At 48.6% G+C, this 25,363-nt stretch overlaps 1 protein-coding gene across 1 annotated transcript in view; it reads right to left on the bottom strand.

The window, feature by feature from the left end:
* Positions 1-25,363, bottom strand: part of LOC146345233 (vasoactive intestinal polypeptide receptor-like) — a 171,271-nt gene that overhangs the window by 30,468 nt on the left and 115,440 nt on the right. Inside the window, exon 6 of the mRNA XM_084859444.1 lies at positions 23,559-23,691. Coding sequence (XP_084715570.1) covers positions 23,559-23,691 — 133 coding nt within the window. The remainder of the gene's footprint in view (positions 1-23,558; positions 23,692-25,363) is intronic.

The raw sequence follows: 25,363 nt of genomic DNA, 5'->3' as shown, positions 1-25,363 counted from the left end.
GACTGGGTGAGGGGATCAGGGCGGTGGTGAACGCCTCCCTTGAGGAGGGAGTGATGCCATCAGCCCTCAAGGAGGCAGTGATAAGACCGCTCTTAAAGAAGCCCTCCTTGGATCCTCAAGTTCTGAACAACTTTCGCCCAGTCTCAAACCTGCCATTTTGGGGCAAGGTGATTGAGCGGGTGGTGGCGATGCAGTTGAAGGCACACTTGGAAGAAACCAGTTATCTAGACCCATTTCAGTCAGGATTGGGCATGGGACAGAAACAGCCTTGGTCGCCTTGGTGGATATGAGGAGGGCTCTGGATAGGGGTGAATGCTCCTTCCTTGTTCTCCTCGACCTCTCAGCGGCTTTTGATACCGTTGACCACGGTATCCTCCTGGACCGCCTGGAGGGGTTGGGCTTTGGAGACACCATATTGTGGTGGTTCCGGTCCTTCCTCTCTGGCAGGTACCAGAGGGTAGCACTGGGAGAGGAGGTTTTGGACCTGTGGCCACTCACTTGTGGGGTGCCACAGGGTTCCATCCTCTCCCCCACGCTATTTAACATCTATGTGAAGCCGCTGGGGCTATCATCAGGAGGTTTGGGGTGCGGTGTCATCACTATGCGGATGACACGCAGCTCTACCTCTCGTTCAAATCTTCACCAAGGTTGGCTGTAGAATCCCTGTCGAAATGTCTGGAGATGGTCAGTGGCTGGATGGGGAGGAACAAGCTGAAGCTGAACCCTGACAAGACCGAGGTACTTTTGGTGGGAGACAAGAGGAGGCTGGGGGATGCTGACCTGGTGTTGAATGGGGTACGGCTACCCTTGAAAGACCAGGTCCGCAGCCTGGGGGTCATTTTGGACTCCCAGCTGTCCATGGAGGCTCACGTGTCAGCTGTGAGCTGGACAGCAGAGTATCAACTCCATCTGATATGGTGGCTGCGCCCCTTCCTTCCCGACCATCTGCTTCCATTGGTAGTACATGCCCTGGTCTCCTCTTGCTTAGACTACTGTCATGCGCTCTACGTGGGGTTACCCTTGATGATGGTTTGGAAGCTGCAGCTGGTACAGAACGCGGTGGCTCGCTTGATTAAAGGCAGTCGCCGGAGAGATCACATCACTCCAGTGCTGAAGGAGTTGCACTGGTTACCAGTTGTTTTCCGGGCCAAATTCAAGGTGTTGGTTTTGACCTTTAAAACCCTATATGGTTCTGGCCCAGCCTATCTTAAGGAGCGCCTCCAGCAACACCAGACAGGCCGCTTAACAAGATCAGCCTTGGATGGCCTTCTCTCTGTCCCATCAGCCAGGACAGCTAGACTGGTGGGGACGAGGCAGAGGGCCTTTTCTGTGGTGGCCCCCACTCTGTGGAACTCCCTCCCTAGGGAACTCCGCCATGCCCCCTCTTTAATGAGCTTCTGCCGTGCATTAAAAATGTGGTTGTTCAGGCAGGCATTTGGGGTGGGTTAGGGTATTTTAGAAAATGTTTTTATTGTAGAATTTTATTGTTTTAAACTGTTTTATTATATGCTTGTACATAGCCTAGAGTGGCTGGGTGACCAGCCAGATGGGCGATTAATAAATTTAATAAATTTAATAAATAAATTCCATAACTCAGTGCTCTGTGTGAACACGTATGTCCTTTTGCCCATCCGGAACCTATGAAACAATTTCATAGGGGGCCCTGAGTTCTCATAATGTAAGACAGGGAGAAAAAATTATCTTCCCTCTCATAAATTTGCAATTTTCTAGTCTAGCCCACAAGCAACTGCACACATTTTCAGCCACCAAGTACTTTGCATTCTGTCTGGTGCTATGCAAAATGTTGTCTACATTGCAAATGAGGCCATTTCAAAAATCCAGAATTTAGATTTGAATTTTTCAAACATGAGAAATTTCATGTTAAGGTCAGAAAGGCCCTTTGGGGAGGGGTAGGGCGAAGCTGAATGTCAAATAGTATAACTGGTATTGAAGGAATGGCTTCTCCAGTTCCACCCGAAAGTGCAGTGTAACAACCGCACTCTGTCCATCAGACTTTGAAATCTTCATGCAAATGCCACATTTAGTGCCTGCAGACTACAAAAATGCCACAGCAATGGCAAATCAACATTTTCTATAGCAAAGGTGGGGAATCTCAGGCCAGGAGCAAAATGTGGCCATCTAGGGTTCCTCAGATGACCACATCCCCTGGCCCTGGCCACACCCCCTTCCTGCCAATCATTGGGCAATTTCCCGTTTTTTGTGCAGCCTCTGCACCCAGTCCAAATGGTTGAAATTCCTCTCTAAAGGCTTAGTGATTGGCAGTAAGCCCTTTAGGGCGCAAATCTATGCATGTTTAGACAGAAAAAAGTCCTACAACTCCCAGCATATCCGGTCCTCGGGCTGAAAGAGGTCCAGCGACCTTGTTCTACAGTGTATGGTTGAGAAAAATCGAGAGCCGGTCCATGGTAGAGTGCAGAGAGCAGTTATATAATCACAAACTGACTGTTCTAGTAGAGTTCTCTTGACTCTCACTTGCAGCAGCTTGCTGGGATTAAATCTGGGACCTTTTCCAGGCAAAGCAGATGCACTACCACTGAGCAACGCTGTCTCCTATTCCCAGGCAAAGTAAGTGGCACGCATTCATCTGTTTGCCTATTTGGTTTTTTTACGATTATATATACCCCGCCTTTCAGGATAGAAATCCTTCCAAGGCAGCTTACAAGCTACTTAATAAAATCTCTGTAAACCACATCAAAACGTTTACAAATCGTAAGGATCTGTCCCACAGGGCGATTGATGCTAGAAAGGCCTGTAGGAGAAAGGCGGGGCAGCCTGGCTGGAGCAGGTGCGGGCCTGGGGGGTGTGCGTCTTCCTTGCCCACCTGCAGCTGGCCCAGTGGGGGGAGGGCCGAAGCACAGGTGCAGTTTTCAACATTTGGTGACTGACTTTTCATGCAAAAGCTGCTGCAGCTGCAGCTGCCCTCCAGGTGGCTGGAATAAACAGCTGACAAACTTTGAGCATCTAAACCAAAAAGAGTACTTCATGCACCGTTTGTGTGCATGCGTGTTTGTGCATTTATGTGTGCGTGCATTTGGGTGTGCACGTGTGTTTGCGTGCAGTGTGCATGTGTATTAGTGCATGCGTGTTTGTGCATTTGGGTGTGCGTGCATTTGGGTGTGTGCGTGTGTTTGCGTGCAGTGTGCATGTGTATTTGTGCATGCGTGTTTGTGCATTTATGTGTGCGTGCATTTGGGTTTGTGCGCGTGTTTGCGTGCAGTGTGCATGTGTATTAGTGCATGCGTGTTTGTGCATTTGGGTGTGCGTGCATTTGGGTGTGTGCGTGTGTTTGCGTGCAGTGTGCATGTGTATTTGTGCATGCGTGTTTGTGCATTTATGTGTGCGTGCATTTGGGTGTGTGCGTGTGTGTATGTTTGTGTGCAGTGGTGCAGCTTGGTAATTTTAGACTCTGGATGTAATGGTCTTACTGGGTGTGTGCGTGTTTGTGGAGCTTTAGATGACAAATGTCTATTAGATCAGTTGTCAAGTACACAACTAACATTTCTATTCTCCATTCTCTCTCCCCACCACCACATACACCATCATTCCATGCTTTCAAACTGCTTCTACATTCCTGATACACTGGAGCAAGAAACCAAACAACAAACACCCTGTATGCTAACGCTGATTTTAAAAAAGAAGAAATATTCTGAGCATGTACAGTTTTGCATTTTAAACTCCCTTAAATCATGCCTATGGGGATAAAATGGAGTTTGCTTCTGCTGCCCTGATTTATTGGGAATAAAAAGGTAAAGGTGTCCCCAACCAGTCGTGTCCGACTCTAGGGTGCGGTGCTCATCCCCGTTTCTAAGCCGAAGAGCCAGCGCTGTCCGAAGACGCTTCTGTGGTCATGTGGCTGGCATGACTGAACACCAAGGTGCACGGAATGCTGTTACCTTTCCCGCCGAGGCAGTACCTATTTATCTACTTGCAATTTCTTGCTTTTGAACTGCTAGGGTCAGTAGGTTGGCAGAAGCTGGGACTGAAGACGGGAGCTCACTCCGTCACGCAGCACTCGGGTCTCGAACTGCTGTCCTGCCAACCTTCCAGTCTGCAGTTCAGCGTCTTAACCACTACGCCACCGTGGCCCCACCATGGGAATAAACACCTATTATTATTATTATTATTATTATTATAATGCAAAGATAATGTATTTCAAAAGTAAAAGTTATACGATGAGCATCTATAACTATGTACATGCCCGGTTGCCCATCCTCTTTTAAAAATAAGACGAGAGGACCCTGCAGTGACCAGCGTCACCTCTGGTGGGCCCTGTTGATGCTGCCACTCTCTGGGTGGTCTATTGGGCCCTGGACGTTTGCCCTTAGATTCAGCGCTAGCTACACCTCTGTGTCTGTGCATATGTCTTTTGTCTCTCTGTTGTTTTCCTATTTGAATGTTAAACCAAATGCTTTGCTTAGTTTCGTCATTCAGGAGGGGTTGACTAAATGTCATCTGTAGACCTTAGCCAATGGACATTTCTCAATTTGCACTCGGTTAAATTTAGTAACAAATACCCAATGGCCAATACAACGGGGCTGGGTGACGTTGAGGCGGGAGGCTTGTCTGTGGGAGAGGGTTTGATGGCTGACTCCCAGTTCCATTCAGGCAGCTGGAAGGCTTGATGGACAGGATTCACTTTGGGGTCTTAGGAAGGGTCTAAGCGCAAGATTACTGGAGGCACAGCCCACCCCATTCTGTCCCCAAAGGGTTTCCACTCCTGTTTGTGCACCCTCGGCCTTCTCTCTCTCCTGACCTCAATAATTTCCTCCGACGGAATGGAAATGTCAAGACATTTAAAATCCATCTCTATGTATGGGCAGGCTACATGTCACACACATTTCAAACGGGGCTCGGTCCAAACCTGTGGAGAGTGCTGAGTGAACGTCATGCAACCAACGACAGCCTCCCGCAACCAGGCATTTACCTCAAGAGCTTATCCGTTTCCCCCCATTCCTGGTCCCATCATTCTCACAAAGATTTTTCAGTGCTAACATTTCGTTTCACGAGTTACTCCCAGTTTGTACCCCTTTTAAAAATTGGCAGGCCAAAGGGGTGGTTCGCATGTGGAGGGGTGGTGTGTCCAGGTTTGCAGCAATCTGTGATCAGGTCGGTTGGAGGTTGTATATTCAAAGTGACAGCGGCATGTGGCCCATTAATTAACCCAGGATTTGCCACCGTTACATGTGAACCAGGCCCATCTGTAAGAGCAAAAAATGTGTGTGTGTATAACTCAGAAGACTCTTAATCTGGTTCCAAAATTATTTCTGACTAGAGATCCAAATCCAAAGTTCTGGCTGGTTATGAAATGTAGCTAAATTCACCTTTCTGTAGGCCTTCCCATCATGCACAGCTCTTAGTTCTGTCCGTGTCAAGGTGCGATGTGAGGCATTTTTATCCAGTCTCCTTTTGGCCTCCTTGCGGATTTCTTGGCTTTCTAGCCCCCTTGCCTTCCCCACACCCATCACACAGAAAATTTCTATGTCTTGGCTTTGTGGGAGGTTTTCCCCAATCAAACAGAACTTCTTCCCTCACAGCATTCAAAGCAACATTTGGTGACGTATGTATTTATTCATTTCATTTCATTTCATTTCTATACCATCCAATAGCCGAAGCTCTCTGGACTTTCCTCTATAGCAGTAGCAGATGACTGTGAACATTCTGTGACATCACAAAAGGCCAAGCCAATGAGTGTGAGTTTCTCAGGCAGACTATGTCAGGGTTGGAACTGAGCCCATAGAGCCCCATAGCAGCTCTGATTCTGAGGAAGAGCTACAACCCGTGGGAGAAGAGCCCGCTCGTTTCTCAGAGGCGCAGCTGCAGGGAGAGGCCCCCCCTGCTCGCATTCCTGAGAGAGATAGTGACTCTGGAAGCGAAAGAGCGGGAGATCAGTTGTTGCTAGATGCAAGGTGCTGGCACAGAGAGAAGCGCAAGGTGGAGGGCGCCAAGAGGAGGCGCTCAGCCCGCTTGGCGCTATGGCAACGGCTGTGCCCCAATGCCCCACGAGTAAGGGGGGGAGCCTCCCCTCCTAGCCTATAAGTTTCAGAGCTTTCCCGCCCTTCTCCTCCAAACAGGGACCAACTTCGTACATGGAGCTTAGGTTACCCTGCTAAGATACCCTTTGCAGTTCCTTGCTTAGTCGCTGTCAATTAGCATCTGAAAGAGTCATTATGTTGTAAAGGAATAAAGCCTTGGAAAGAATCCCTTTTGTCTGCGTCTTGTTTTGGCTACTGGAGGGGACTTTAAGAGGCAGCTAGGGCGCTCCTGACATACTACAAGCAGCAGCCATTTTATGACTATGGCTGTTTCTGGGAATCCCTTCTCACTTGTAGGGCATGAAATCACTGCATTTCATATAAGCCTCTTTCTCACACACCCTGCACAACTCATCCGTCCATTCATACCCTCACATTCACAACCACTGGGAAAAGCAAGGGCAAGGCTGGCTCTCCCATGAGGCAGGGTGAATCCCTTGCTTAGGCGGCGGACTGGAAGGGGTGGTGGATGGGGATGGGACATAGGAAACCACTAGGCAGGCAGGAACAGTGGGGGAAGCCCCATAGGGAGGCTTGCATGAATGGGCTGGAACTGGCCTATGAGCAAGCAGTTCCCAATGTCTGATATAAGGGGCAGAGCCAGCTATAAGCTCCACCCTGCCCACTGTACACTGTCATCACAGTATGTAAAATGGGCAAAGGTTACTGTCAACTTGTCATTCATGCCATCAATGTAGTCATAGGCATTTTGACATGTCCTGGTGGACATCCATTTTCATTGGACCTTGTAGAGAGCCAGAACAAATGAATAACGAGACAGCATATGGAAGGGGGAGAAATGGAAGCAGTGACAGATTTTATTTTCTTGGGCTCCAAGATCACCGCAGACGGTGACTGTAGCCATGAAATCAAAAGACGCTTGCTCCTTGGGAGGAAAGCTATGGCCAACCTAGACAGCATAGTGAGAAGCAGAGACATCACCTTGCCGACAAAGGTCCGTCTAATCAAAGCTATGGTTTTCCCAGTAGCAACGTATGGCTGTGAGAACTGGACTATAAGAAGGCTGAGCGCCGAAGAATTGATGCTTTCGAACTGTGGTGCTGGAGAAGACTCTTACGAGTCCCCTGGACTGCAAGGAGGTCAAATCAGTCCATCCTAAAGGAAATCAACCCTGAGTGCTCATTGGAAGGACAGATAATGAAGCTGAAGCTCCAATATTTTGGCCACCTAATGCGAAGAGAAAACTCCCTGGAAAAGACCCTGATGCTGGGAAAGACGGAAGGCAAAAGGAGAAGGGGACGGCAGAGGAGGAGATGGCTAGATAGCATCACCGATGCAATGAATATGGACTTGAGCACGCTCCGGGAGAGAGCGCAGGACAGGAAGGCCTGGCGTGCTGTGGTCCACGGGGTCACGAAGAGTCGGACACGACTGAACAACAACAATTTTTATAGTGTTCTATTTCCAGATATATTATCTCAAAACCCTTTAAAACTAATCTGTAAGGTGGGCTAGTATTATTACTCCTGTGTTACAGAGAGGGGGCCTGATTCAAACCAGTGTCTGGACTATCCCCCTTCAGACCACAGGTGGGCTCACATAATTGAAGAACGTCCTTGCACACAGGAAGTTAGCATATTAGGAAGAAAGCTACCCCTGAACCGTTCTCCAGTTTCCTAAGTGCTGGGAATATTTGCGTGCAGAGGAGCGATTCAATAGCGTAAGCGCTTACCGGCAGTCTGAAGTGGAACAGCCCAGCCACAGGTTTGCTTCTTCCATGAGAACCAGGCCCAGGGGTGGATGCTGCGGCTGTGGATTCTCCTGCATCGGCAGGGGGTTGGACGACAGTTGAGGTCCCTTCCAACTCTTACGATTCTATGGATCAACTGAGTTTTGGACTGGGCACTTCTAGCTTATGACTCATACTCTCTAACCACTATCCTATACTGCCCTTTCTGTCTCAACAACTTGCTTGCCTTAGTTGCAGATTCTCCAAAGGATTCAACATTGTGAGTATCTCAAGGCCCGTTTCAGGGCCACCGTTCCCCCCCCCCCCGCCTTTTACACAATAACTTCTGGCTCAGTTTTTTTCCTGAATTCAAGCTCTTGGCTCGACGATATCAGCTGAGATCGACCTCCTTGGATGACATGTAAAATCAAGTTTAGGAAGCCAAATAAAAATAGAGTAATCCCCACCATCAGCTGCCATGAAAAGAAGCTATTGTCCTGCCGTTCTGTTATTCCTGCAAATCAGTAACACTTGTTTTGAGTGCCTTTTTGAGACTGTGTTTTTGCCAAGAGAAACACTGCAAGTCTTCAGCATCAAAGCGGGTGGTGTGTGTGTATCTTTTACAACCTGAATTTTATTTTTACGTATTTAGCTACAAAAGCCAGAAAATTATAAATGTGTGACCAAGATAAGGGCAAGATAGCACTGAAGTGAGAATGGTATGAAGGTAGATAATGCTGTTCCACTGTGGAAGTTAAGTAGGTCTGGACCTATAAACATTTCATCAAAGACTTCCTGGGGGAGCTATATTTATTTATTATTTATATTTATTTATTTAAAGTATTTTCATCCCACTCCTCAGCCAAGATGGCTCCTGCTGTGGTGTACATGCAATCAATAAAACAAGACTGTCCCTGGCAGCAGGCTTCTAATCTAAAAAGACACAACACACAAGGAAAAAGGGGTGGAGGGGGAAGAGGAAAAAAATAGTTTCTCAGCAGCGCTGGTGGAATGGCCCCACTTCCCCTCTCGTCTCTGTACAGCCTGCAGTGGTGGCTGTTCTGAGTTCCTTGGAAGTAGGGAGGGATAAAAGTGAAATAAATAACACAATTCAGTGGAAGGAGCAACAGGGAGTTTCCTGACTGCTCAGATCAGTGTGAAGTTCTTAAGTATCTGACTATGAAACTCACTAAGAAATTCACGGAGAAAAGGTCAGTCAATGGTCATCAGCCATGGGGATGGAACCCCCATGTTCAGTGACAGTGTACCTTTGAATAACAGTTGATTTGGGTGGGTTGGGGGCAGGGGACGGCAACCGTGGAAAAGGGATGTTTGTGCTGTGGACTCCCAAGACGTTTGCATCTGCTGGAAACAGACTGCTGCTTTGGGTGAACTTTTCGACTGATGCAGTAGGGCTCGTCTTATGTTCTGAAGGCCAATTCAGACGTTACGTCACGCCTCTGGCTTGTGTGGATAAGGCAGGGGCGGCAACAAGGGGAGGCATGGTTGCACACCTGTCGAGGACCATGCCCCAGCAGGGGCCCGCTGGCAAGATCCCCCTGGACTTGCTCCTCCTCTCCACCCTTGCGTCCTGCTTGTTCACCTGCCTCTTGCTCTGGCCCAGACAACAGTGGTGGTGAGAAGGTGGAGCAGGAGATGCCACGGCCTCTTTGCTCCCTGGCTCTCTGCCTGCCAAGCTAGCAAGTGGTAGCAAGGAGGAGGAAGAGGAGGAGGCGCAAGGGCAGCAGGTGACAGTGGTGGCGAGAAGGTGGGCTCGCTGAGGGAGGGGGCCCGGGGAGGGTGTCTCGCCAAAGGGCCCCAGAGGCCCGGTGCCAGCACTAGGCTAAGACCTCAGACAAGTCAAGCGTTGTCGGGTTGTGCATAATGTGGGAGAAGAAGGAGGAACTCAAGCTCGGTCATAGGGCATGATTTACATAGCAAGGATGGCGGATGGGAAGGCCCATTCCATGCGCCTCGTCCCCATCACAACTCTGCTCCCTCAGCCTAAGGAGCAACTGAGCAGCAGGCTTGTGTGGGGGACATTTGGGCGCTCGGTCAGCCACAGTGTCTGTTTTTCATCTGTGGGTTGCAGCAATGCATGACTAAAATGCACAGGCCTCAACAAATCCATTCGCCAGGGTAGCTACGGCGGCAGGACCTCCTTGTTTTGGTGAGTGAATGAGATGAGATGAATCATAGAATAGTAGGGCTGGAAGGGGCCTACAAGGCCATCGAGTCCAACCCCCGATCATGAGAACATGACGAGGCTCAGTGCGGCTTTTCGGGTTAGCTCTTGTTTGGGATGAGAGGCTCGAATTCGAACGCAGCCAGCTGGGCCCGTCATGCTGTAGGAGAACGCTTGATCTTATCTTGGCCAGCCAGTCAGAGTAAGCAGGGATCTCAGCTTAAAAGCAAGCCTGGGGGAAGGACCCGCTCGGTCTGCAGACTTGTTGCAGTCACTCAGTTGTAACATTTAGGATGGCCAGCCTGAACGGCAAAGCATCAAATACCGTAAACCGCATCAAAGTGCGGCCCCCCCGCTATCCACCACTGCCCGCCTAAATGTCAGATTAAAAAAGAAAATTTCGCAGCAAACGGGCCACTACGGAGGATTAGTAAGGTCAAATGTCGCTTGCTCTGAAGCTAAATTTGCAGGGCTGTGCACTGCTTCGGCTCTGGAGCAGAATTCCAAGCTGAAGCAGGGTGCTTTGGGCCACACCCAAAGCAGGCTGGGATCGGCCCAAAGCAACCCAAAGTGGGCCAGGTTGCTCCCAAATGCTTTGGCGTGCTGCAGAGCAATCCGGAAGCCCAGCCACGCGCTCCGCTGCCCCTCCGCCCAGCTGCGCGAGCCCCCTGCGCCATACCTGGACCCTTGAGAAGCGCACTGGCAGCTGTCTGCCTCCTCGAGGGAGTTGCCACTGCGACTTCCTCTGTTTCCGGAAACTGAATCCTGCGCAAGTGGCAGCTGTCAGGTCGTCACGTACGCAACATTACAGGCGTTTATGTAACGTAATGTTTACACTTGTAGCGTCGTGTACATGACGGCCTTATGGCCGCCGTTTGCACAGGATTCAATTTCCAGAAAAAGAGGAAGTCGCCAAAATGGCGACCCCCTTGAAGAGGCAGATGGTGTGCACTCCCAGGGTCCAGGTAAGGAGCAGGGGGCTCGTACTATGCATCGGGGGAGGGGGGAGAGCCTACTTTGGCCATCTGAATCCTGTTTCAGCCCTGGAGCCCAAAGCAGGTCCAGTTGGACCCGAATCAGCCCGAAGTGGGGTTGGCCCTCCTTGGAAGCCCTGAAGTGGCCTCTGAGGTGGGTCGGGGGGTCTCTGGCTCTGCACAGCTGTATAAATGTGTCCTTAGTAAGCCTCCACAGCTGCTATGGCAAACTGCCATTTCAATTTTTTTGTCGCTGTTGCACGGGGGTGGGTGGGATGTGTGTGCGGCCCATGAGGGCCCGGGGGGCGGTATTGTCCCCCAGACTGCCCAAAGTTCCCCACCCTTGCCATAAACCAACAAGAAATGAGAGAGAGAGAGAGAGAGCAAAGAAAAGCACTGAGTACAAGCTGAGTGCTTCTTTCCTTTCCTTTGATAGATTTCCTACTTCAGATCAGCACTTTAAATGATAGCACTTTGCACAATTGTTTCCATTTCTAATTTCAGCAGGCATTAAGCAAATGCTCAGAATTTTTTTTTTTAAGTTGAACTTATGCATATTTACTCAGAGGTAAGCACCACTAAGTTCAGTGGCATTTACTCCCAGGTAAGGATGCACAGGGCTGCAGTCTGAGAATCAAAGTTGGTAACAGCTGGACATGTTTTTGAATTGGCACTCAGGTCATTTCTTCCATCCAGCCCATCCTCTCTTTTGAAGAGAACAATTTACTCAGGTTTTTTTTGGAAGTAGTTCTCCTTAAGCTTATGGAAGTATTAACAAATTCATGTAAACAAGTTTTATATCTTGCCCAAAATTGGATTTTCTCATTAAGAGCAAAGTGGTATCTGCTTATGACAGTGGGATTGTACCAGACATTTATCATGCCGGATACTGAAGGATGAAACAAAGAAGCCTGCACTCCTGAAATTTGTTTTTGTCATGAAGTCTAATCCAGAATTAATAAACCCCAGGAGCAGAGTTTCAGTGATCCAGCTTAAAAAAACCTCCCTGCCCCTGGAAAGTAGACTGTAGCCCAGGCCTATTGAACCTCTTTCAGTCCGAAGCCAAATTCCATTTTCGAGACGCTCTTGGGGGCTGCATTCCTGTGGTGGGTGGGCCAAAGTCAAAAGGGGCGGGATCAAACATACCTCCATATTTTAGCTTCAAGCTGTTACTGCCAGTAATGAAGCTTTAGGAGAGGCATTTTAACTTTTCTGAATGGGGAAAAACCTGCACAAAACCAGGCAGTCAGGGGAAAAAGGGGTGGGGCCTGGGGAAGCTTGCGTGGACATCTGGGGAACCCCAGAGGGCCGGACTGGGACCCCAGGTGAGGTTGTGCACCTTTGTTGTAGGGTGTGGTGCTTCTCCTCAGCCATGCCTTGTGGAATGGGGCTCCTGGTTCATCCCCTGGTTGTGTGGTGGCTAACGGAGGTACGTGTGTGTGCGTTTGCGTGATGTTCCTCCTGCACGTCAGCTTTCTCGTGTTCCTCCCCACTGCCACCAAAGCTGTTTTTACAGGGCCCCTTTGAACAGCTGGCCCTGAGGTTCTCTGGAGGAGAAATGCCTCTGCACATCATGCCTCTTGCTGCCCACATATGCCAAGGGACCTCATCTGTTCTGGGCCGAGCATCATGCGTCATTGCCTTTGGCGTCTGGTGAAAAAGGGGGGAAGGATGGTGAGCAGGAAAGGGAGGCAGACCCTTGGAAGGCTTTCGTTTCTGAAGCGCCTGTGCATGCAACAAAGGGGAGAGACACAGACCAGACCAATGATATGGTCCATCTCAATTTAGCCTGTTACGCTTGTTTCTAAAAACAAGGCTGGGTTGCCAAGTCCACGGTTACACAGCCTGCGTTTTGCTAAGGGGATGGGAAAACTTTGTAAGATTACCTTATTCTTCCCTACTCCTTAATAACTGGACCAGGCTACCTAGAGCAGGGGTGGGCGGAAGGGAGATCTCCAAATGTTTGGGACTTCAACTCCCAGAAGCCCGCCCATCACTGGAATGTGGCCCCAGAGAGCTTCCCTGAACCCTCAGGCTGAAAGAGGTTCTGCATCCCTGATCTAAGTTATGGTAGATAGCTACTGGAGTAGATGGCTACTGGAGACACGGACCAGACCAATGATATGGCCTTCTGAGCTCCATGATTGTGGAACGTTCACACCAGAGAGCGCTACCTGGCACCTGCACTGATGTCATTTGGGTGTTTTCTTTTTACAATTTTCTCAGGCCTTTTAATTCAATGTGATGTGTTTTCTCTTGGCTGGGTGTTGTTTTTATACTGCCCGTAATGATTTTGCAGTTTTTTTAAAAAAAGTAGATTCTGTATATTTTTAACGTGCATGTTTTTAATTTGTTTTATTGTGTTGGAAATGTTGCAAGCTGTCCTGGGAATTTTATTGGAGGGTCTGTATAGAAAACCCCAAAGCAAACAAACAAATGAGAGCCGTCTGTTAAACTGGGTCTGTTGCCAAGTCACTATTAAATGGGGGGTGGGAGGGAAACTTCCAAGCATTGCATGGGGATGGAGAGGGGTGCTGAGGGGTGCATTTCACCCACAATGTTTTTCCAATTTTTTCTCCAAGGCTTATTTTGCTGGGAGAAAAACAGCTTTAACACCCCCTGACCCAGCAGTTTCTGTGAAAAAAAGAAGGGTTCAGTATTTCCTGCACCATCACAGTTTATATCGCCACACAATCCTGCTTTATAGCAATTTGGCAACACACCTGATGTTGCCACCATCACATCTTGATTGGCCTGCACTGAACAGGAATTCCAAGGATGCTTTGGGGGAAGCCATGACAGATAAACAGGTAGCATATGGATATAAGCTTGGAGCACTTTACATGGGAGCCCCGGAAATTTCAGCTGGTGGAAAATACGGCTGCTAGCCTGCTAACCAATGCATGGTATCAGGCCCACATTACACCGCTCTTGAAAGGCCTGCACCGTTTGCCTGTTGCTTTCTGGGGTCAATTTCAAGGTGTTGGTTTTAACTTCTAAAGCCCTAAATAGCTTAAAACCTGGCCGTCTCGGGGACCGCCTGTCTCGTGATGAACCTGCATGGTTAACTTGAGGACACCATTCCTCGCAGAGGCCCATTTGTTGAGCATGCATGGAAAGGCTTTCTCTTGTGTTGCCCCAAACTGTGGAATGTGCTCCTGCCATAACTACAATTGGCCCCTTCGCACCCTTTCTCTAAGCCTTTAGAAAGGGTGTGAACACACATCTTTTCCACTTGGCTTTTGAAACTATGTCGCCATTTTAACGTTTTACTGTTTACAATGGCCTTGTTTTCATCGTGTTGAAGATTTCATAGAATCATAGAATAGTAGGGTTGGAAGGGGCCTGTAAGACCATCGAGTCCAACCCCCTCCTCAATGCAGGAATCCAAGTCAGAGCATCCCTGACAGATGGCTGTCCAGCCTCATCTTCAATGCCTCCAGCGTGGGAGAGCCCACCACCTCCCTGGGTAATTGGTTCCATTGTCGTATTGCTCTAACAGTCAGGAAGTTTCTCCTGATGTTCAGCCGGAATTTGGCTTCCTGTAACTTGAGCCCATTCTTCTGTGTCCTGCACTCTGGGATGATTGAGAAGAGATCCTGGCCTTCCTCTCTGGGACAACCTTTCCAGTACTTGAAGAGCGCTATCCTATCTCCCCTCAGTCTTCTCTTCTCAAGGCTAAACATGCCCAATTCTTTCAGTCTCAGTTCATAGGGCTTTGTTTCCAGTCCCCTGATCATCTTTGTCGCCCTCCTCTGAACTAGGGATGTATGAAAGTCACTTACCCTTCGCGGATTATGTTGATGGTGGGGGGGGGAGGCGTTCCATCCCTCCCCTCAGAATCCTCGACGGGGGGGGGAGGTACTCCGTTCCTCCCCCCCGGAATCCTCCGCAGCCAGCTGTGCTCCGCGGCAGCTCCGTGGAGCAGCCGGCCAGGCCCAGCCAGGCCAGAGCCGTCCGCAGCCAGGTTTCCGGCCACGGAGGGCTCTGGGTAAAAAAAAAACAAAAAAAACTGCGTACGCAAATGGCGGCTATGGCCACTGCCATTTGCGTTCCTTATTTTTGCCATCTTAATCTATGTAAATATTTATGTAGACTAAGACGGCGAAAATAAGGGGAACACAAATAGCGTAGCGGACATTTGCGTATGCCTTTTTTTTTTTTACCCAGATGTTTTAGGCTACGTAAAAACTTCCGTAGCCTATCACGTCTGGGTAAAAAACAAACAAACACAAAAACTGCAATGGCGGCGGTGGCAGCTGGTCGGAAGACCAGCCGCCACAGCCGCCGCTGCCCGGAAGATCCGCCCCAGGTAAGTTTCATCCTGGGGGGGATCCGCGGGGGGGTGGCAGGCCGTTCCGCCACAGATTTCGGGGGACCGAATGCACTGGCATTCGGCCTCACTGAGATCCGTGGCGGAATTCCCTACCATCCCTACTCTGAACCCTCTCCAGCTTGTCTGCATCCTTCTTAAAGTGTGGTGCCCAGAACTGGACACAGTACTCAAGATGCTCATGGTGTACAAGCATTTATTGTTTTAAATGGCTGTACACCACCTTGATGGCTTTTTAGCAAATGAGGTGGTATATGTGTGTCCATATATAATACATAAATAAAACAAAATAGTCTAGATATGCATTGAGAAGGGGGAACGAGGGACTAGTGGGAAAGCGGGTGGGGAGAAAGATGCAGCTTTTTAGAGGCCGTGGCTTCCCCTGCTGACTTTGGGAGGCGATCCTCCAATTCCCGTCCCTCTTTGAATGAGTTTTCCCCTGCCCCCAGCTCTCTGCCTTTTTGGAAGCAGGGGTTAAGGAGGAGGAGAAAGACCAGGTATGAATCAGAAAGAACATGATGGCATGGACCTTATTAATATCATATTTCTTTTTTATAGCATTTCTTTGCATTACTTTTGCCAGCACTGCCTTCTGAGAGTCACATTTTCTTAGAAAATATAGAAATGGGAAAACGTCTCAGCCAGCGCTACTCAGGCACCGCACCAAACGTGATGTGTGTACAAAACCATTGTTTAGGGCTGAGCTGAAAGGTCTCAGAGGATAACTTTCAGGTTGAATTTGGGGGTGTGGGCAGTACAATGGGGAGGGGGGCAAAAACTTCTGTCAATTTTGGGGGGCAGGAGTTCAAATGTTGGTGTGGGGGTGAACTGCCATCCACAGGTTCTCCCAGCAATGGTGATTTTATTTCCCCAAAAGTCACTGGGTATTTATGTCAGCCTTCCCAACCTGGCGCCTTCCAGATGTGTTGGACTACAACTCCCAGCATACCCCAGCCAGCACGGCTGCACTATGTGATGTGCCATCATTTCTGGGGCTTTGAGGGAAAGGAAATGGGCAGCTGCCAAAGGCAGGTGCCCGGAGGAGGGCCATACGGTGGTAATAAGCGTCATGCCTCTACCTTGTGAATTCTACCTGCCCCTCGCCCCAATTCAGCTGAAATTCCCTCCCTGCTTTCACGGCTTGGAAATATGACTGAAAACATGATGTGCTTTTCTTCAGCATTCACTCTGTTTTCAGTTGGGATACGAAACCCCTCCGGGAGGAATTCCATCTTTCAATCTGTTTTCCCAGCCCAGCGCAATAGATTTCTGCAAGAAATCCCAACCACCGTTTTAGAATTCAGTCTGATTGCTTCCATTTTCGCTGACATCTTTCCCGTATTACCAATTTCATGCACGGCTTACAGGCTCCAGATGTTTTTCACACATGACACAATTAAAGAGGTTGGACTGTTTCAACTACACAAGGGCAGACTTGGTTCCATGGGAATATTTGGCAAGCTTTGACCAGCGGTCAAAAGTTAGGAGGTCAACTGACCATTCAGTGGACACCACTTGACTAGTTAGTTGACTGGCATCCAACCCCAAAAGGAAAACCCTGAGAAGTCATCCTCAAGCACAAACAGCATGGTGTTGTATCTGCCCTTTTGCGATGCAGTGGCCGAGGACTTGCACTTATGGATTCTACGAACACATGCCAGTGTCAGAAAGCTATGCGGAGGTAGCTGAGCAAGCCAGGAAGTGTGATCATTTCAGAGGTACTCAAGGGGGACAGGACTTGGTGAGCTTGCAAAAGAAGTGCAACGTCATCCGAGGTTCCAGGCTGAGGAAACCATGGGATGTTGAACGTTGGGCTGAGGAAGTCTGAGAAATGAACAGAGGTGAAAAGGTGGAATCAGCCCTGCACAATCTCTCTAGGCTTAGCCCCCGAACCTGGTTGGATACGTAAAGGGCTATTTAGAGCAGGGGTGTTGAACCTCAGGACTGTGAGCCAGATCTGGCCTGCCTGGAGTATCAATCCGGCCCTCTCGAGCTCCCCAGATGGCTCTGCCCTATTTCCCATATCACCAGGCGCTTCCTGCTTTCCCTCACTGACCACCGATGATTTGGTGGTTTCCCAGCATCTGTGCAGGTTTCCTCCCCTAAGGGTTAGTTACTGGCAGTAAGCGTGTGAAGTCGAAACACGCTGGTGTTTTTTGGTCATTTTGGCCCCGCCCCTTTGGCCTTGGGCCCCACGCACTGGAATGTGTCCCCAAGAGCGTCTCTGAAACTGAATTTGGCTCTCGAGCTAAAAGGCGCTTGACACCCTTGACTTAGAAAGTTTCCAGCGAGAACCTGGGGCTTTGAGGAAGGGGGGGTGGGGATTTCCATAAAACAGTGATGAGTTTTTCACATACTGCTACTTGTTCATGTGTTCTTGGCAGGGGAAGTGTATATGCTCCCAACTGCTGCGTGGTGCTGTTTCCTCAGGGCTTCCTTCCCCAAAGACGCAGAGAGTAATGGGCAGGAATGGGCTTCCTACTCCTGCCCTCACTCTGATATGGCTTCATGATGACACTGTACCATTGTCTGGCCATTTTATAGCTTCCTGTTCAGTGAGGTGGCGCACGGGGGGCGGGGGTTAATGATAAACTGGTCCATAGTTAGCTTCTTTTTCCCGGTGGTGGGTGGAGCTTCAGTTAATGGTTTCCCTACATTATTTTCCCTTTTATTTCTTTTAGAGTGGATGGAAGTTTCTGATTAAAGGCACAGTAGCCCTTAAAAACCTTAACAGCACTTTTGCCTGTCTACACTGGAGAGGCTGTTGCTGTAAGAGATGTAAATCATAACTTACAAAAGAGAGGAGGACCGCACAGAAAACACTGGAGTGCAGTTATCTGGCCTTGCCTGGATGCTTTTTAAAAAGTGAGTGAACAAAGTATGGTGATTCCTGAGAAAATGACAAGAGTGGAAGCAACCATAGACAGACAGAGACAGAACATCTGCATTAATCGCTAAGGGGTGGCAGACTAGATACCACATTAAACACTTTCAGCACTGGAGACACCAAACAGAAATAGACTACTCATTAATGCAACACATCAAAATGCAGAACTGTTGCTGAACTGACTCAAAAATTAAATGCTAAAAGAAAATCATTTTTCCCAACTTGGTGCTCGGCAAGGCACCTGATGAAATTGGAAGCTCTGGATAGCATTCCCCTTCCACGCTCGTGACAGCTGACAGACTCAAAAGAGGCCAGCCAAAACTCAACACGCTCTTCCAACAGCCTGATCTTAGGCAGAATGTAGGCATGACTAAAGCCTCTGAAATTCAAGGGGCTGAGGCATCCCTGACTCTGCACGGGACCAGTTCCCTTCCAGCTTGTCTTGGTGCAGAAATATGGATTGCTTGGACTTACAGTCCGAGGCTTACGGCCATGCAGTGCAGAGTGGGAGGAGCAGCGGAGGCAAGTGTCAGGGATGAGTCTAAGCACCTTGAGATGTCTGACAGCACCGATTCTGAATCAGAGCTGGAGCAGCAGCTAGATCAGAGGCCGGTGGAGGGACCCTCCGGAGATTGTATTTTTCCTATTTTTCTTCAAGTTGTCTTTCTAATGTCTCCTCATATCCACTTATATTTCCCTTATATCTTATATTATCGCTTTTATTAATTTCTCTCATTTCTTAAATCCACCTTTACTTGATTTTTGTCAATGAAAACTGCTTACCACTATTAGTCCCCCCCCCCCGCCCCCCGCTTGCTTGTAGTAGACAATCTTGTAGACTTCAGGCACCACAGTGTACTCTTGTTTTCTTTTGCAACGTAACAAATGTGGTGTGAAAAGAAATAGAATGCAAAGTCTGACCCTGAATACAAGCCTGAATTGTAAACATCCTGAGATGTAACCGGTGACCCATGAGATCTGAGTGTTAATTTAGAACACTATGAAATATAAAAAGGTCAACAATCTAAACCAGTCCATGTCATGTGAATAGCTCAGATCAGGAAGGGGAGGTGTGAATGGAGAATGAATGGTTTTATTGCAGGAGGGCCAGATGAGGGTGTTCTGGTATGTGCTAAGGATTGCCAAAGTATCAGTTACAGAAGAGGGACATGGGCCAATAAAAGAAGGGTATCTGCAGATGTTCTGATAACAAGGACGGTACTTTATGACCATAGAGCTGTCGGGGAGTCGGATGGAGGTGCCAGGCTGTCTACAACAAATGTCAGTCTTAGGAATTGGGAACATGACGTATTATCAACAAAGAACATACTGAACCCCTCTTTGATCCCATGAGCTCCAACGGAGGAAAAAGGGTATAAGCTCTCAAGCTCTCCCCCCAAGCTCTCCATTGTTCAGGAGGGGTGTGGTTGCATCTGGATCGTTTGTATGTGCACATACCAACAGTACCCTTGATCCATGGGACACGTATTAAGTTCTCTGGCCAAGTACTTGATAGCGTTGTGGTGAGTATGTGTTGGGTGAAATTCAGGGAAAGGATTTTACTGTCCAGGGCTTAGATAAGGCGCAGTTATCTTTGTTCTGTCATACTTAACTGTTTGGGTTTAGGATATAAGACAGCAGGCGTAGGCTTGGGCCTGGCTGACACTGTATCACTGTTGCCTCAGTGGGCCATTTGCGGCGTGGACCGATCTGGAGCTGAGCAACAAACGGGGACTAACTGTATATTTAGTCATTTAACACACCACATTTGGGTAACTAAGTTTCTACCTAAGAAGTGTGCAACCTCTTACGCGTCAGAGAAGGGCGCAACTTCTTGAGGATTGTTGGTTTTGGGCTGTTATCTAAGAGGTGTGCAACCTCTTGAGCTTCAGAGGGCCTGAAACCCTTTGAGATTTCTTTGTAATTAAGTTTGTGCCTGAGAGGTGTGCAACCTCTTCAGCCTCAGAGAGTGTGCAACTCTCTGGGGAGGTTCTACTTTTGCTTATTTCTTTTATTTCAATAAATCTCCTTTTCTTCCATTGGTTGTGTGCGTGTTCTTCTCCACCTCATAAGATCTCAAACCTCTCAGCCTGATCAACTGAGTGGTCCTGGGTAAATTGAAATCCATATTTCACACTCCCTAGTGAGCCAAGATGCTGGAAGAGAGTCCTCCCAAGACCTTGACCAAAAGATGGTCCAGGCTGAGTCTTTGTCCCCTCCCTCCACTGTAAGAACACAAGTTTCTGAGGAGGAGGAGGAGGAAGAGGGGCGTGACTTGAGAGATGCTAGGGCACGACGCAAAGCATAGTGGGCAAAGTTAGGGGCAGGGATCAGAAGCTCCTCCAGGTTGGCCACTCTTGGAAGCCAACGTAGGAGGGAGCCACCCTAAGGGAGGGGCATCCCTGAGAAGCTCGCTGGGCCAGGAAGTTCATACCCCGAACTTCGTCTCCTCTGCTTAGAGATTGTTGATTAGTTATTTAGAGCCTGGGGGCAGCCTGAGAGTTTTCCTTGAATCTGCATTTGGAGAGAGACTAGGCCCTAGCAAAATGAAGGCATATGAGTCTGAAGTTTTGTCTATCGTGGTGCTGACTGTGAAGGGAAAGGACGATCCAATCCTGACAGCGAGCTTCGCCTCCGCGCTCCTCCCGCTCTGCGTTTCAGCTAGGCGGGGTTTTTCGCCCATCTAGCTGGGGCTCTGTGGAGCAGGAGGGAAGGAGGCTGGGGAGGCCTGGGGATACAGTGAGGAATGCCCCTCTCCGAGGTCACCTTTGTGACCTTGTAGAGGCAGTGGGAGCGGTTCTCTCTGCACCGGCTGGGTCCGAGGTCCGAGCACTGCCTCTGGCCTCACATCCAGGACTCCAAACTATCCTATGCCCCCTTCCCCCAGACACTCTCTGGGGGCCATAGGACTGCTCTCTTAATTCTTCTGAACAGTTACTTATTTATAACTCAAATTTACATACTGCTTTCCACAGAGTTATCGAAAGCGTGAACCCACCATATCACTACTACCAAAACAACCATAAAGAACAGCACAATAACACTCCGCAGTAACGAATAAAAATGGATGAACAATAACACTCCACAGTCCACTCTATGCTACAGGACCATGGCTGGCCGGGTCACACTTCAGGAAAAGCCTGTGTGAAGAGTTGGGACTTGAGCAGACATCCGCATGTCAGAACTAAGGAGAGCTGGTAATGCGTTCGAGAGGGTGGCTACCGCGACACTAAACACTCGATCATAAGTGCTTCTCAGGCGAACCTCAGGAGCATGCAGCTCCTTCAGGAGTGTTCCCTCAAACGATTGCAGAAGTCGGGCAGGAACATGAGGGGTGAGGAGGTCCTGAAGGTACATAAGAACCTAAGAAGAGCCCTGCTGGATCAGACCAAGGGTCCATCTAGTCCAGCATTCCATTCACACAGTGGCCACCCAGCTGTCGACTGGGAACCCACAAGAAGGACACGAGTACAACAGAACCCTCCCACCCATGTTCCCCAGCAACTGGTGTACATAGGCTCACTGCCTCCAGTACTGGAGGTAGCACAAAGCTGTCAGGACCAGTAGCCATTGATAGCCTTTTCCTGAGTAACCTGTTTGTGAGTTGTTCAGGCTTCATCTGTTAAAAACAACAACGTGAACTTCATCTGGTAGCTTATGGGCAGCCAGTGCAGGTTTTTTTTTTTTTTTTAGCAAGGGTGCAACTTGCTGTCGCAAGCTTCTGGATTCCGATAGACTGGAGCGCTGGGCAGAAAACAACAGAATGAAATTTAACAGGGAGAAATGCCAAGTTCTGCACCTAGGAAAAAGAAACCAAATGCACAGTTACAAGATGGGGGAGACTTGGCTCAACAATACTACAAGCGAGAAGGATCTTGGAATTGTTGTCGATCACAAGCTGAGTATGAGCCAACCATGTGAAGTGGCTGCAATAAAGGCAAATGCTATTTTGGGCTGCATTTATAGAAGCATAGCTTCCAAATCTTGGGAAGTACTAGTTCCCCTCTACTCAGCACTGGTTAGGCCTCATCTGGAGTACTGTGTCCAGTTCTGGGCACCACATTTTAAGAAGGATGCAGACCAACTGGAGAGGGTTCAGAGGAGGGCAACAAAGATGATCAGGGGACTTGGAAACAAAGCTCTATGAGGAGAGACTGAAAGAACTGGGTATGTTTAGCCTGGAGAAGAGAAGACTGAGGGGAGATATGATAGCGCTCTTCAGGTCCTTGAAAGGTTGTCCCAGAGAGGAAGGCCAGGAGCTCTTCTCGATCATCCCAGAGTGCAGGACATGCAATAATAGGTTCAAGTGAAGCCAGATTCCGGCTGAACATCAGGAAAAACATCTTGACTGTTAGAGCAATAGGACAATGGAACCCATTACCTAGGGAGGTGGTGGGCTCTCCCACACTGGAGGCCTTCAAGACGAGGCTGGACAGCCATCTGTCAGGGATGCTTTGACTTGGATTCCTGCACTGAGCAGGGGGTTGGACTCGATGGTCTATAAGCTCCTTCCAACCCTACTATTCTATGATTCTACGATTACTGGTCAACAGCTGGGTGGCCACTGTGTGAACAAAAGGCTGGACTAGATGGACCCTTGGTCTCATCCAAGGGTAGCCAGGCGCATTAGAACAATCCAGTCTTCAGGTTACCACTGCCTGAGCTGTGGCTAAATTATGATGGACGGATTGTACTCCAATAACATGGATTATCACACCAGTTCTGTCCTTGCTCCTGAGCCTTAGAGAAGCCTGGCTCCCCATGCAGGGAAGCATTCAAAAACGCTACTCCCACTTCCCATCTTAAGTGGTACAACCCCTTTCATCTCTTCAGCCTCCAGTCCTCGGGACTCTGACACCTTGTCCCTGCCTCATTCTGCTGCATGCATGGACCCAGATTCATCGGTGTGCGTCTTGGTTCATGCAGGGGAGCAGGCAGCAGAGGAGCTAATACGGGCAGCCCCTTGTACTGCAGGGGAGGGGATAAAAGAGCCAGCTTCCAATGGAGCGAATCATTGCATAGCGAGGAGGTTGCCAACCCTTCAATCCGAGCTCAGTCCACAACACAGTCCCGATTAAAATTACTGACCAAACAGAAGAACAGGGACGCCTTCCCTGCCTCCATGCAACGTTGCAAGACCTAAACAGGAGTTGTGAACTCAACAGCAGGAGCACCAAGCGTCAAAGCATCCAGAACTCAACCAGGCCTCCAGGAAGAGGGCACAAGGGTTGGCGCAGAAAGAGTAGCCATGTGCGCGCAAGCCCGTCCAATCTGGTGCCGTGTCGGACTACCACACCCATCATCCCCGGCCAGCATGGCCCAACACATCTGAAGGCTGGGGAAGGCCGGGTGGAGCTATGAGGAAGGGGGACGGAGTGCCCAAGACTAATGGAAGGGGAAAGCCTCAGGATGCCCGTGACGGAGGCCATGACTGACCGAGCTGACGAAGCAGTGGTCAGACTCCCCGCTCTCGAAGAGGATGACGTCCTTGACGAAGACGGCGATGGCTCTCATGATGAAGGACATGAAGAGGTGCATGTGGATGTGATTCCTGGTGCAGTGCAGTTTCCTGGAGGGACGAGAGGAGAAAGAAGCCTTTGGAAAGGGTTCCAAAATGGAGAGAGAGAGAGAGACAGAGACAGAGACCAACTCCCTCGTCCTTGTCTTCTTCTGCCATGGTGGACAATCTAGCCTGGATGGTCACTCTGGTGGGACACAGCTGCACTACAGAAGCAAACGGGCTGAACAAGCATCCTCTCTTCCTGTGGAATGCTGGGGCCGCTAGTTTTGAGAGGAAGGCCTAGGGAGCTTGAACCTCTGGTCACCTGGGCTCTCATCATCAAGGACGATGACCCAGCTGCCTCACTCCAGGGAAGGGAAGGAGACCCTTGGAATGGGCGGGGGACGCAGCAACGGCAGTGCAGAGACACGATGAGATCATTTTATGGTTTATTGTGCATGACAGCCAGTGTGGGTTTGTGTTGGATTGGGACTCGGGAGACCCAGGTTCTAGTCCTCGCTTGGCCAAGAAGCTCGCTGGGTGACTTTGGGCGAGACTCTCAGCCTAACCTACCTCATAGGGTTGCTGTGAAGATAAAATGGAGAGGAGGGGGACCATGTACACTGCCATGGGCTCCTTGGAGGAAAGTCAGGTATAAAATAAATACATAAATAAAATAAAAAATAAAATAAAATAAAATATAATAAATAAATAAAAAATTAAAAAATAAAATAAATAAAATAAATAAAAAAATAAAAAATTAAAAAAATTAAAATAAAATAAAAATAAAATTAAAATTAAAAATTAAAAATAAAATAAAATAAAATACATAAATAAAATAAATACATAAATACACAAATAAGCAAACAGAGAATTCCTGGCATGTCACTAAACTACAGTTCCGAAGATTTTTTGGGAGAAGACAGGCCAGTAAAAGTGGTACCAAACTGATATAATTGCTTGGCCCTTGTTATCCTTGCTGATTTTGATGAGGGTTCCTCAAGCTTTCCAAAAAGGTGTCCGCAGTGTATTTATACTGTTTTGTTGCATAGGTTAATGCCACTTTTGCAGAGACATTAATGTTTTTATGAGATGGATCATACACTGCTCCGGAACTAGCTGAAAAGCAGTATAGATCTTACAGCCTGTAAGTCCCTTGCACCTGCCGTAGGGATGTATAGATTTTGTTAAATCTGTTCCATCTGCACTTCGCAGATTGTCAGGTGTCTTTCATTCTGTCTGCTCAGTGACAGACTTGGATCTCTCTCCATGTCCCATATTTGTGTTTGTGCAAATGTGCACTTTGAAATGCCCCTAAAATGTGCACTTTTACGCTTTAGCTATGGGGGGAAATGCATATTTTAAAAATGTTTTAAAATATTTTTATTATTCTCGTATGATTACATTTGTGTACTGTTCTGGAAAGTGTAAAACTGGCCACATGTCTACCGAATCCACGTGACTTGGAAAAAAGCCAGTCTGCTGTGGAATCCACAGGCTGGATTCATAAAAATCCAAACACAATTGAATCTGTCGCAGATTTCTCTGACAACCCTAAACTGCCCTGGCCATTTATGTACCCCCACCATGTCCCCCTGCTGCATTTGGCAGCTAAAATTGTGGCGATTTTGCAAGGAAGGAATTGTGCTCCTTGAAGCCTCATGGAGGCCTGATCCCACTTGGGGTCAAGGCATGCACTCCCCGTGCACCTTGGTGTCCTGCTAAAATGTTGTGATTTTTG

The sequence above is a fragment of the Heloderma suspectum genome, chromosome 5, assembly GCF_057233095.1.
Source record: "Heloderma suspectum isolate Gila_16-S chromosome 5, 16-S_ref, whole genome shotgun sequence".
In the NCBI taxonomy this organism is placed as follows: domain Eukaryota; kingdom Metazoa; phylum Chordata; class Lepidosauria; order Squamata; family Helodermatidae; genus Heloderma; species Heloderma suspectum.
The sequence above is the reverse complement of the archived record's forward strand: the minus strand, read 5'-3'. Positions and strand labels throughout refer to the sequence as shown.